The sequence below is a fragment of the Mirounga angustirostris genome, unplaced genomic scaffold (assembly GCF_029215605.1).
Source record: "Mirounga angustirostris isolate CCGP_5_RB_7025 unplaced genomic scaffold, mMirAng1.0.hap1 SCAF_13, whole genome shotgun sequence".
NCBI lineage: Eukaryota > Metazoa > Chordata > Mammalia > Carnivora > Phocidae > Mirounga > Mirounga angustirostris.
This window is the reverse complement of record NW_026991721.1, coordinates 63,132,706-63,145,977: the sequence shown is the minus strand read 5'-3', so window position 1 is coordinate 63,145,977 and position 13,272 is coordinate 63,132,706. Positions and strand designations below refer to the sequence as shown.

At 45.6% G+C, this 13,272-nt stretch overlaps 1 protein-coding gene across 3 annotated transcripts in view; it reads left to right on the top strand.

Annotated features, from left to right (window-relative positions):
• The first annotated feature begins 2,436 nt into the window (after positions 1–2,436).
• Positions 2,437–13,272, top strand: part of IRAG1 (inositol 1,4,5-triphosphate receptor associated 1) — a 125,904-nt gene continuing 115,068 nt past the window's right edge. For 2 of the 3 annotated variants that reach the window (XM_064577093.1, XM_045894142.3), the window contains exon 1: positions 2,823–2,906. Coding sequence is in view for 1 of the 3 variants with exons in the window: in XM_064577094.1 (XP_064433164.1) it covers positions 2,767–2,833 (67 nt within the window). In the remaining 2 variants the exon portion in view is untranslated. Of the gene's footprint in view, positions 2,907–13,272 lie in introns of all 3 variants that reach the window. The other variant, XM_064577094.1, reaches the window with a different exon arrangement.

Below are 13,272 nucleotides of genomic sequence, written 5' to 3'. Positions count from 1 at the left end.
CTATTGATGGACATTCATGTTGTTTCCAATCCTATTGCTTTTATAGACAAAGCTGTAATGAATAATCTTGTTCACTTGTCACTTCCCAAGTGTGTTTATAGAATAAATTCCTAGAGGTGGAATTGGGTCAAAAGGTGGATTTTTTTTTTATATAAGCCTTATATATATATAAGGCTAAGATTATAGCCTTATAATCTTGAGAAGGCTAAATTGTCTTCTATAGAGCTTGCTCCATATTACACATCCACCAGTAATGTGTTTTATAAAATGCTTGTATTAATGCAGTGATTTTGAAAGGTATTTATTTGTGAGACTGGTGAAAGCTACGGACCTGGACCCGAGAGAAACACAAATCATACAGTGTTTCACATACAATTTCAGTTGGCTCAGAAACTCCTGAGAGATATCCATGAACCCTAGTTTAAGACACCCTGGCTGAGGGAGAAAGAGCTTTAGGGCCAACCCACCTAAGTTCACCCCTTAACTCTACCATTTCCCAGCTGTGGAATGTCAGGCTTTCACCTCTTCATGTCTCAGTTTCTTTTTGGAAGGAAAAGTACAATAATCCTATTTCACAGAGCAATTGTGAGGATATATACATACTTTCGTGTAGAGCATCTAATGCAGAGGCTGGAATATAGCAGGTGCTCAGTGGATGGTTTGTATACACACCCACACCTTGCTCCCACACACACCCTCATGTGTACACAATGCCTTCCATTCCTTTTCAACCTAAGTTTCTAGTTGTCTCTGGAGTAACTCCTGCTAGAGTCACAAGATCAACCCTTAGAGCATCATTCCCCAAAGTGGGGTCCTTAGACCAACTGCATAAGAGTCACCTGAGGGCCTTAATTAAAATGCAGATTCCTGGGTCCCTCTGTAGATCCATGGAGTTAGAACTTTTGGAAGAGGGGTTTAAGGAGCTTCATGCTTGGGGATTCTCATACACAATGAAGTTAGAGAAACAGTACTGTACAGTTTGATAAATTCCTTCTAGTCCCTATACCTGAAATTCTAGTAGTTACCACGATGTGGCTTTGTTAGTGGCAGCCTATACCCATCAAATGGATAGGTGTAGACACCTGAGAGAAAGCAGGACTAGTACGTGGGACAGTTTCTTCTGGTTCCATCTACAAAAATACTATTATTTATGGGTGTAACAGACAGCATGAACCCTATTCTCGTCAGGAATCTTTGTCATAATACCCAGGGAGACCAGGACTAGATGCCTATGGTAAGGATTGGGGTGGAGGCCCAGGGTGTCAGGTTTGGTGGAGAAAGGCTGCCATGGCTGGGGTGGCTGACCCATGGCCAGGAGCTGGGAATAGGACTGTATAAAGCCAGACAGTGGGCACCGGGAGGGCTTGAGGGCACAGGCTTTGAAGCACCAATCTCTATAACTCTCAGAACTGGTGGATGATTTCTGGGGTGGCAAGTGATGGTCTAGGGCTGGAGTTGCCAGATTTAGCAAATAAAAATACATGACGTGCAGTTCAATTAGAATTTCAGATAATTTCAGGGGCGCCTGGGTGGCTCAGTCGTTAAGCGTCTGCCTTCGGCTCGGGTCATGATCCCAGGGTCCTGGGATCGAGCCCCGCATCGGGCTCCCTGCTCGGCAGGAGGCCTGCTTCTCCCTCTCCCACTCCCCCTGCTCGTGTTCCCTCTCTCGCTGTGTCTCTCTCTGTTAAATAAATAAATAAAATCTTTAAAAAAAAGAATTTCAGATAATTTCAAATATCATATATATAACAAGTATGTCCTGTACAATATTTGGGACATACTTACACTACAAAAGTTATATGCTGTTTATCTGAAATTCAGATTTAAGTGGGGTGTCTTGTATTTTATCTGGCAACCCTACCCAGGGCTTTTCTGAGCTGCCTCTAACCTCAGAAGAGGGCTGGAGCCCCCATGTGACTTGCACAGAATCTAGAGCTCTGTGACTTTGGCCCAAGGTGGGCACTGCACCCAAGGTGGGTGAGTAGTAAGTAGGGTCGGCATGTGGACTTCCAGGAGGGAGACAGCCTGTTCTTGCCTGTGTCTGGGCAGGGGCAGGAAATGAATATGTGCTGATCAATGGAATGAGATGCTGGGACCGTGCTAAGCCTTCACTATGGTCTCCTTTAGGCCCCCTGCAACTCTTTGAGTTAAGTGTTATTGCTGTTATCCCTGTCTTAGAGATGAGGAGACTAGAACTCCACAAAGCAAAGACCACAGGACTGCTGAGTGCGGCAGCAAGGATTGAAGCCCCTGGGGCTGTTGCCAGGTCTGGGATTAGCTGAACCTCCTAGGCCCTTCTCTCTGGTAATCCCAAGGGTTTAAGGTGGGAGCAGCCCCCGCCCATGAATCCCCGGGACAGGAAGTGTTCCCACTTTCTCCTGGCCTGCAGCCAGGGTCTTGTCCAGCCTCACATGCTTGCTGGGGATTCCAGGCTGGGAGGCAGATCTGCAGTTTCTTTGGTCCCCGTCTGGCCAGGAAAGTGCCCAGTGATGCGGGCTGCCCATGGGCACTGCCATCCACTGTGTGGGTGCCCATGGGAGGTACTCAGGGCAAGCTCCTGCCTCACAGGCCCACCCTGCCCTGAGCTCTGGGGCTGGCCTGGTCAGCTTCCCCTGCTGTTAGCCCCCTGAGTGGGGCCAGAGGGGGCTCTCCGAGGAGCTCCAGGCTCCAAGTCCCAGCCCCTCTAGGAGGAGGCGGTGGCTGAGGCTCAGCAGCCAGAGGCTTCTCAGCTCGGAGCTCCAGAGCCAAATGTAACATTGACCTTAAATGGTAAAAGCTCCCCAGAGTGAAGAGAGGCTGGCCAGAGGAGGAAAGGGGAATAACTCAGTTTTAGGTAAGTCATTGCTATATCTAAGAATAACCTGCTCTTCAGCTGGGACGCGAGGGAACCCTTCTCCTCCTTAAAGGTACAGGGTGCTGGGATGGGGGCGCTTGACTTTAACTTTCAGGGGAGTTGGCTTTGTTGGGTGCCATTTCAGCTGAGTGTTTTTATTGTTGCTGTCATGATTTTTAAATAAGAAGTGAATCTTGCCAGTCCTAACTTAACTAAACTGTGCTCTGTCTGCTGCTGTTGGAGGAAAGCATGCACAGGCTAGGGTGAAAATGTGGGATCTGACTGGAGAGCCCACCCCCAGATTTCCTGTGCACCCCTCTAGGGAATAGTGGGTCCTCAGCTTATGTAAGCCCTCTGGGCAGTGCTTTCTCCCCATTGCCTGCTGCCCCTTTCCCAGCTCGGCTCTGTGCTTACTTGTGCCTCCCTCTGCCCCCCCACCCAACCCTGTGCCGCAGCCCGGTCCACTTTGGACCCTATGTGGGCCCAGCCCTGTCTCCATTCTTGACTTGCCCGTTTCTGTCCCTGCCCCTCCTGTCCTGTGTTTTCTGGTCACAGCCCCTGTTTTCAACTCTGTCTCTATCTCTCCTTTTGTGTCCAGCTTTGCCCCCTGTGCCCTTTCCTTCCTCCATTGAGGGAGTACCTGTGCCCAACCTGTGTCCCTAGCCATGCTCACCTCCAGGAGCTCGGTGTCAAAGCTATCCTAAAATAAACGGCACTCAGGCTGGCTTTCTCCAAAGAAGAGGCCGGGGCGCAGAGGGCAGAGAAAGGCCTAGCTGTCTTGCTCCCTCCTGCCCAGGAAATGTTTGTGAAATCCTGGAGATGCTCTGCAGTTTAAGTCAACAGAGTACAGGGTTTGGGACCTGTGGCCAGTGCTCCTGCCTCCCAGAGCTCAGCAGCTGGTGTCCTCTTAACACTCTCAGGCTGCTCTTTGGGGGTCTGGTGGGTGGGAGGAGTAAAGCAGCCTACGGGCTTGTCTGAACTGGGTCTCCTGCAGGGGAAAGGAGGAAGCTTCCCAGAACTGTTCTGGCTGGAAACACTAGGGAGTCAGAGTCTCCGAAGGGTTCCACCATCCCCACCAGGGGGCAATGACATGCTGGTGAGACAGCTGGGGTTAACTCCCCTGCAACCTCACCCAGCCCTTTTCCGGGGAGGAAACACAGGTTGAATGACTTGCCTAAGGTCAGACCACTAAGGAAGAGCAGTTTCTAGGACTCGAACCCAAGTCTGACTCTAATGGCTGAGTCAACATAGTTGTGAGTGAGAGGGTACTCTTGCTTCTTGTGATTTCTGACCAAACGGACAATACAGTTGTCACTGTCATGTTTGGTTATCCTTGATACAGTGGTGTGGGTGTGTGTGTGTGTGTGTGTGTGTCTGTGTTGGGGGTGACTATATTCACAGCTAATATAACTTTCTTTATGCTTCTAGTCAGTGGGACATTCCTGCCTACTCTCAAAGGTCATCTGGGAGATACAATCAGGTGCTAATTCCTACAACACGATCAATGATCCCATAAACATGTTTTCTGGAAGAAGAAAAAAAATAGCAAGCACACCATTCTTAACGTGCATCGAACCCTGTTCTAAGCACTTCCCATATAGTAATTCAGCATCCACACCCCTCTAGGGTAGGGATTATTGTTACGTCCTCATCTTGTAGGTGGCGACATTTTAGCATAGAGAGGTCACACAGCTGGTGAGAGGTGGCACTGGCATTTGACCCCAGGCAGCCTGTCTCTGGAGGCTCTGCTCCTAACCACCATGCTCTGTTCATCTCCAGTTGGTACCACGTCCGAGAGGGCAGTGGGGGAAGCACTGACTGTCGATGCTCTGCCTAAGGCTTTCCACACGGGATTTCTTGTGCTCTCCTCAGTAATGCTGTGAGGGTGGTATCTTAACCAGTTTTACAGGGAGGACACGAGGACTAGGGGATGTTAAATGACTTGTCCAAGGTCACCCAGCCACCAAATGACGGAGCAGGGGAATTTAGTCTTGGATGAGGATAATTAATGCCTTCTTCTTGGCACCGATTGTCAGGGGGACCAGTGGGCTCATAGCTTCAGGATGAGGGGTTCTGAGTCTCTGTGAGAGGAAGCTGGATGCCTGGCCTGATGGGCTGAACTACAAGTATGGTTCTCAGCTTCTCAAATGGCCCTGCCTCCTTTGCCCAAGTCTTGGTAATGAAGGTGGATGGATGCAGCTCACACCTCCAGCAGGGGTGGAGACTGAGCCCTGTGAGGGCAGAGACATTGTCTCATTCTCCACTGTGTGTCCTGCATCCAGAATGATGCTGGGAGGTACTGAGTGTTCAGGATCAATTTGTTTTCCTTATGAAGAAATGGACATAATGCTCACAAGTGTATTGCAGTTAAACAGGGCCCTCGTTTATTGTGTATGTATACCTGATGATCAGATTCTTTGAGGCTGGCAAGTGCGGGTCTCAAGTTAGCCATCTCCCCCCACCCTGCCATCTCTTCTGGGTGTTCCATGGGGCCACTGGGCTGCCTCTCAGCCATCCTCTCTGTGGTTCAGCAGTCATCTGAGGGGTTCTGACTGAGGAGGAGCAGAGACCTGGATGGGTGGTAGAGGAGAGATTTTGCCCCTGCCACTAGGGAAGCTCTTGGAATTAGTGGGAGGGAGATAGAGAACTGAGTTCTTGTGTAGTGAATGTACAAATGGATATAAATTGAGCCCCGCTTGAGGTCCTTGTGCTGGGATCTGTCCTGGAACGTTATTTCACTTAATCCTTGTGATAGAGATGAGGCCACTGTAGTGGAAAGAGGTATAGCGATGTGCCCAAGGCCACGCAGCTGGTAGGTGGTGAGCAGGCATTCCAGCTCAGGCTGCTTGGGTCCAAAGCGGGGACTTCCTGTGTTAGATGCCACCCTGCCTCTAGTTAGTAACACGCGTCTTGGGGAAGTTATTGAGTACCACAGTCCAAATTATAGAAAAATCAAGAAAAGGGGGAAAGGGATATTGTGTTTGCCCTATAGGCCCTGGAGGCCAGAGCCTGAGGTTCAGGGGACAGCTCAGGGCAGCCTCACTAGATGGGATGCAGAGGCAACAGAAGCCCGTGACCTTGGACAAGTCCTGCCTTCTCTGCAAGGGCCTTCTCTAGAGGAGAAGGAAAGCAGGTGACAGCCAGTCAGCCAGTCAGCCAGAAAACCTCCCTCCCAGTGGGCCACAGCTGTAAAAAACAATTTTCAAAGGCTGGGGTTAATCAGTTCTGGTTACTTTCTTCCTAGTACTTTTTATATGTATAATTTTTATTCCACTTCTTTCCCTGGTAATAAAAGTAATATATGTTCTGTGCTAAAATTTCTTAGAAAATATAGAAATAGATATAAATAAGAAATACAGAAGTAAATGTGAAGAATTAAAAAATCCCTCCAGAATCCTGTCACTCAGAGATAAATATTGGTTTGTTTTTTGTTTTTTGTTTTTAAGGATTTTACCCATTTATTTGACAGAGAGAGAGAGCACAAGCAGGGGGCACGGGAGAGGGAGAAGCAGGCTCCCCACTGAGCAGGGAGCCTGACGCGGGGCTTAATCCCAGGACCCCAGGATCATGACCTGAGCCGAAGGCAGACGCTTAACTGACTGAGCCAACCAGGTGCCCCAAATATTGTTAATATTACAGTGTATTTCTTTATCTTTCTCTGTATTTTATAAAACTAAGGTCTTACTATATGTGATTTTCTAGTCCGCTTAAAAAAATTTTTTTTAAGATTTTATTTATTTTTTTGAGAGAAAGAGAGAGAGCACACAGGAGGGGGTGGGGTGGGGAGGGGCAGAGGGAGAGGGAGAAGTAGACTCCCCGCTGAGCAGGGAGACTGACAACGTGGGGCTCTATCCCAGGACCCTGGGATCATGACCCGAGCTGAAGGCAGATGCTTAACTGAGCCACCCAGGCGCCCCCGCTTTAAAAATTTTTAAAGACTTTATTTTTCTAGGGCAGTTTTAGGTTCACAGCAGGAAGGAAGGTACACAGATTTCCCACATACCCCCTGCTTCACACATGCACAGCCTCCCCCATTAGTAACACCCCCTACCAGAGTGGTTCATTTGTTAAAACTGGTGAATCTATACTGACACATCATTGTGACCCCAAATCCATAATTTACCTTCAGGTTCTCTCTTGGTGTTGTTCATTCTATGGGTTTAGGCAAATGTATAAGGATATGTATCCACCATTATAGTACCATGCAGAGTAGCTTCACTGCCCCAAAGACCCCCTGTGCTCCAGCTACACACCCTTCCTCCCAAGCCCCGGTCTTAGCAACCACCAATCTTTTTACTTTCTCCATAGTTCGGCCTTTTCCAGAATGTCAGATAGTTGGAATCACACAGTATGTGGCCTTTTCAGGCTGGCTTCTTTCACTTAGCAACGTGCATTTGAGTCTCTTCCATGTCTTTTCATGGCTTGCTAACTCATTTCTTTTTAGCACTGGATAATATTCTGCTGTCCTGATGTACTACAGTTTATTTATCCACTCACTGAGGACATCTTAGTCTGCTTTTTTTTTTTTTAAACCGGACGTTCTATCACGATCATTTTTCCCTCTCATTAAAGATACTTCAAAACACGATGTTTTGATGGTTGTATAATACAGAGTAATTTTAGCTGTGCCATGGTTTAATCATCGTTTCTCTTGTTGGGCATGTACAAATGTGGTTTTTCTTTGGGGACAGTCCCACTGGCACACACATGATGGCTTTTCTGTACATGTATGACATTTGGAAACTCAGGTGGGCTTGTGTGGTGGGGCCCAAGGTGTGGCTTATTCTGCAAGATGATAGTAAGTGGGATACTGACTCAGCCCGAAACACATGAACTCACATCACAAGAATGTTATTCCCTTGTCAGCTATTTCTAGTCCTTCCACGAAGAAGAAAGCCTCGATCTGAGGCTTACAGGACTTTCAGCACTAAAACCAGAAGTCCGAGGCCACTCAGGACAAGTTGTTCACCCTGGCTTGAACCGAGTGTGCCTTCAACATCTTTCAGACCCTGGCCTGTCTCCCTTCCTGACAAAATGAGAGCAAGCCTACATCAGGCAATAGCTCATATTTAGTAAGTGTTTTTACTTAATTTATTTTTAAAATCCTCTCTTTGTGGTATAAGTGGTAGATTTTTCCCTTTATGGTAGGGATATAAAGTGTCCTTTTTGGATAAATGTAATGACAAGGGCAGCTGACACTTACTGAGCACCTATTTTGTGCTGGGTGCTGTTCTAAGCCTTTACTGGCAGTTCCTCATTTCGTCCACCCGGCAACCCCCTGAAGTAGTTACCATGATTATCCCTGTTATACAGATTAGGAAACTGAGGCACAGAGAGGGCAAGGCGCTTGTCTAGCAACACAAAGCTGGTAAACGGCAGAGTCGGGATTTCAACCCTGGTTTTCTGGCTTATTGCTAAGGCAAATTAAAGAATGTTAAATCAATCAATGTATAGGTGGCACACGGACATGGCAAAAAATGTGAGGGTAGTGGGCAGGTGACTCAAGCTTAGGAAACACTGGCGTGGAGGAAATCGGGGTTCTAGGAGCAGGGGGTACCAATGAATGCAGGATGTGGGGGATGAGATCATACCTTGCTCACAGTGAGGCTGCAGGCTGGCAGGCAGTGCAGAGGGCATGGCAGCTGCCCTGGGAAGGGACACACAGAACCACACGGACTTCTGCCACTGACAGGCTAACTGGGAGGATGTTTACAGAAGGCCCAAGGTTTCTAGTTCATCAGAAGGAGAGAAAGCCTGAAGACACCCTTGATGTTGCTTATACACGTGTGGTCAAGAGTGCTGGCCCCCAGTCAGGAGGTGGGCTCAACGTCGACCACGTCTTCCCTCAATATCAGAGTGGGAGATGTCATCTCGAGCTAGAAGCAGCACTGTGTTCTGGTGGAAAGTGCAGCCCCTGGAGTGATCGTCGTGGCAAAAAATGTGAGGGTAGTGACTGATAAGGCTGGTATTAGAGAATGGGACTTATACTGGAAGGCAAGTAGGCTTTCTTTATTATTATTATTTTTTAAAAATTTAATTCCAGTTTAATTAACATATAGTGTTATATTAATTTCAGGTGTACACCCCACCCATCCTTCCACCCTCCTCCCCTCTGGTAACCACCAGTTTGTTCTCTATAGCTAAGAGTCTGTTTCTTGGTTTGTCTCTTTTTTTTTTTTTGGTTGTTTTGTTTCTTAAATTCCATGTATGAGTGAAATCCTATGGTATTTGTCTTTCTCTGACTGACTTATTTCACTTACCATTATTCTCTCTAGATCCGTCCATGTTGTTGTAAATGGTAAGATTTCATTCTCATTTATGGCTGAGTAGTATCCCACTATATATATGTATATTGCATCTTCTTTATCAGTTGATGGACACTTGGGCCCTTTCTATAATTTGGCTATTATAAATAATGCTGCTATACACATAGGGGTGCATATATCTTTTCGGATTAGTGTTTTTGTATTCTTTGGGTAAATACCCACTTGTGGATCATATGGTAATTCTGTTTTTAAGAATTTTCCATACCATTTTCCCTCATGCAATCCCACCAACAGTGCCTGAGGGTTCCTTTTGCTCCATATCCTTGCCAACACTTGTTTCTTGAGTTTTTGATTTTAGGCATTCTGACAGGTGTAAGGTGATATTTCATTGTGGGTTTGATTTGCATTCCCCTGATGTTAAACATCTTTTCACATGTCTGTTGGCCATCTGTATGTCTTCTTTGGAGAAACGTCTGTTCGTGTCTTCTGCTTATTTTTTTTTTAAAGATTTTATTTATTTATTTGAGAGAGAGAGAATGAGAGACAGAGAGCACGAGAGGGAAGAGGGCAGAGGGAGAAGCAGACCCCCTGCTGAGCAGGGAGCCCGATGCGGGACTCGATCCCGGGACTCCAGGATCATGACCTGAGCCGAAGGCAGTCGCTTAACCAACTGAGCCACCCAGGCGCCCTCTTCTGCTCATTTTTAAGTTAGATTATATGGGGTTTTCTGGTGTTGAGTTGTATAAGTTCTTTATATATTTTGCATACTAACCCTTCATTGAATATGTCATTTGCAAATATTTTCTCCCATTCAGTAGGTTGCTTTTCAGTTTTGTCAATTTTTTCCTTCACTGTGCAGATAATTTTTATTTTGATGAAGTCCCAATAGTTTCTTTTTGCTTTTGATTCCCTTGCCTCAGGAGACATATCTGGAAAAATCTTGCTATGGCCGATATCAGAAAAATTATTGCCTGTGTTCTCTTCTAGGATTTTTATGGTTTCAGGTTTCACATTTAGGTCTTTAATCCATTTTGAGCTTATTTTTGTGTATGGTGTTAGAAAGTGGTCCAGTTTCATTCTTTCTTTTTAAAATTCTATTTCATTAATATATACTGTATTATTAATTTCAGGGATAGAATTTAGTGATTTGTCATGTGCATATAATACCCAGTGCTCATTACATCAAGTGCCCATCACTCAGTTACCCCATCCCCCTACCCACCTCCCCTCCAGAAACCCTCAGTTTGTTTCCTAGAGTTAAGAGTCTCTTGTGGTTTGTCTTCCTCTCTTTTTTTTCTTATTTTTTCTCCCCTTCCCCTATGTTCATCTGTTTTGTTTTTTAAATTCCACATATGAGTGAAGTTATATGGTGCTTGTCTTTCTCTGACTGGCTTATTCCATTTAGCATAATACTCTGTAGTTCCATCCATGTTGTTGCAAATGGCAAGATTTCATTCTTTTTGATGGCTGAATAATATTCCATTTGCATGTGGCTTTCCAGTTTTTCCAACACCATTTTTTGAAGAGACTATCTTTTTTCCATTGCATATTCTTACCTTCTTTGTCAAAGAAGTAGGCTTTTTAAAGTTAAGCCAATTTACCCCATCCCTATGGAGTGCCCTCTAGTGGAGGCAGGCCCCCCTGCAGGCAGCACATTCCCAAGAGAAAGGGACGAGGAAAGGGCTGAGCTAGTCAGGTTGACCTTTGTCAGAACTCACTATCAGATAGCCATTCTCCTGGCAGGTGGAGGTCTTCTCACGTGAATGAAACAATCATGTAGGAGAAGCATTATGCCCCTAACGGTCCCACAGTGAGGGCCTAGCCCAAGCCCTGTTGCAAAGCTGGTCTCTCAGGTGATGTACATTTGGCAGATGTGTCACACTCTAGTAACAGGTAGGGAGCTTTCAGGTTATAGGGGCTGCCACATAGTCCCAAGAGGGTGGACATCCCAGCTCCTCCCTTTTCCCCAGGGATGGAAAGGATGGAATCCCATCCTTTCTCTTCACGAGTTGCTCAGTGGGCACCTGTTTGAAAAACAGTCCTTCTGTGGACAAGACAAGCAACCAACTAGAAGTGTGTGGTGTGAATTTGGTTTCATGCAAGTTCCATCTAGGCAGCTCCAGTCAGAGAGCAAATGACCTCCTAATCACCCCTTCCTCTGGGATACTTTCTATAGATAGACAATGAAAGGAGGGGTTCAGAACTACCATTGTTTGAGCATGCTGTTCATGCCAGGCATTTTATATATACTATCTTGTTAAACTCAGACCATAACCATCTAAGGGAGATATTTGTGAGCAACCAACTCAGGCGACTTATTCAAGACAACTAAGAGTAACTAGTAAGTAAAGAAAGGGGAATAAATTAAAAAGCCATCAAACCCCTAATCCACAGCAACTTCCATCTGTCTGGCTCATACACCCAGGCCATAGGGCAGAATAAGAATGTCCAGCCCCTGTCCCTGCTCCTATAGTTGGAGCCCAGGAGGTCCTGGCACTGCTGCTTAGAGCAGAGGCTCTGAGCTTTGGGGCAAGAGTCTGGGCAGCTACTCTATTTAGCCTTCTCTGTTTTGTATCTCTCTTTTGTCTTCTTTCAGTATGTGACAATCTTGATCAGGTCTCATAACCTTGTCTATGGGCAAGCCCCTTCTTCTAGTAGGAAAATACAAGTTTAGAATCTCTATTGCAAGAAATGCCATGTCCTACACTCTGCGACTCACCAAGGCTTGTGCCCTAAAAGATCACAGATCCTGCCATGATCACCCAGTCTGCCTCAGAGGCAGTGTTTGGTAGTGGTTGGGACCTCAGCTTCTCAAATCAAATGACCTGAATTCGAGTCTCAGCCTTGCAACCTTCTGCCTGACCTTGGGCAAATGATCTAACCTCTTCTTACTTTCCTGATGTATAAAATAGGGCTGACAATGACCACAATATATCTTGCTCAAAGACTTGTTATGAAGATGAAATGGATTGGTGTATTTAAATAACTTATCTGTGTATAAGTACTCAACGGATAATAACTATTATTCAAACCCAGGTTAACACTGAGCACATGAAACTCCTCTATTCTGTGGCCCAGATGGTCAGGTTTTTCAAAGAGCTGTCTTGTCATATTTTCAACCTGTTTGGGGCTTGGTTCCCTGGTAGAAAGAATATAATATCTTCCTGGGCTTCTTACCTAAGACATCTTTTCTGTTCCCCAGCTGAAGTCAAACTGGTCCCTAATGTAAGTTGGAAGGTGATAAGGCTAAGTATTGTCAGGAGGAATCTAGCTGGATGCCAAGAGGACCCCCTAAGAAGCATCATCTTGGGGACATTCCAAGGTCCTGGGCCTATCCCTAAGCCTGGTCAGTGGCCTGGAGTTGATTGTTCACATGGAGACTGACCCATAATAATCAAACTCATAAGAGACTGAAGTATATAATTCCGAGCGTCTGTGTGCTAATGTATGGTGAGAGATAACCCTTTCCAGTGACCAAAAGACCTGGAAGATCAAGATTTTGCTCAGAAGGTAGAAAATTCTAAGGGGTGTTTCACCTAGGCTATAATCTGGTCCGGTAGCCATCTTTGCCTACAACAGAGAAACTTCCCCAGAGCACAGGCTCCTGGAAGCCTTAGATAAGCATTTCTCTTTGGAGTCTCCTTTTATTTTTTAGAAAGATGGGGTTTCTAAACCTCTGGAAGGTAGTTCAGAGAATCAAAGGAAAAAGTAGACAGCTAGGTGTCAGGAAGATAATCCCCAGGGCAGTGCTGGGGACCTTATAGCAGGAACTTGCCAACTGTTTTTCTAGAGCAAAGGTCTTCTCCAGGACAAAGGTTTTTTGATGGTTCATCTCATCAATTAAAAAAATTGTTTTAGCATGTACCTCCAATTTATGTGCATTTCTTTATTTTAAATCATATTCATGAGCTACATTAATATGCTAGTTATTTTATAAAACACAGAAATAAAAACAGAAATTTTTAGGGGTGGACAAAGATGAAATTATTTATGAAAACCATGCTTTATTTTTTTAAACAGTGCCACCAGCTTTCCTTAAAAGAGTATTCCTTAGTGAGAGAGCTCATTATGTTTTAAAATCTCAGCACTTTGGATAACCCCTGGCTTTAATGACTATCATGATAAATGAGATACTGTAACAATCAGTCTCCCAGCAAGGAACCAAATCCAACA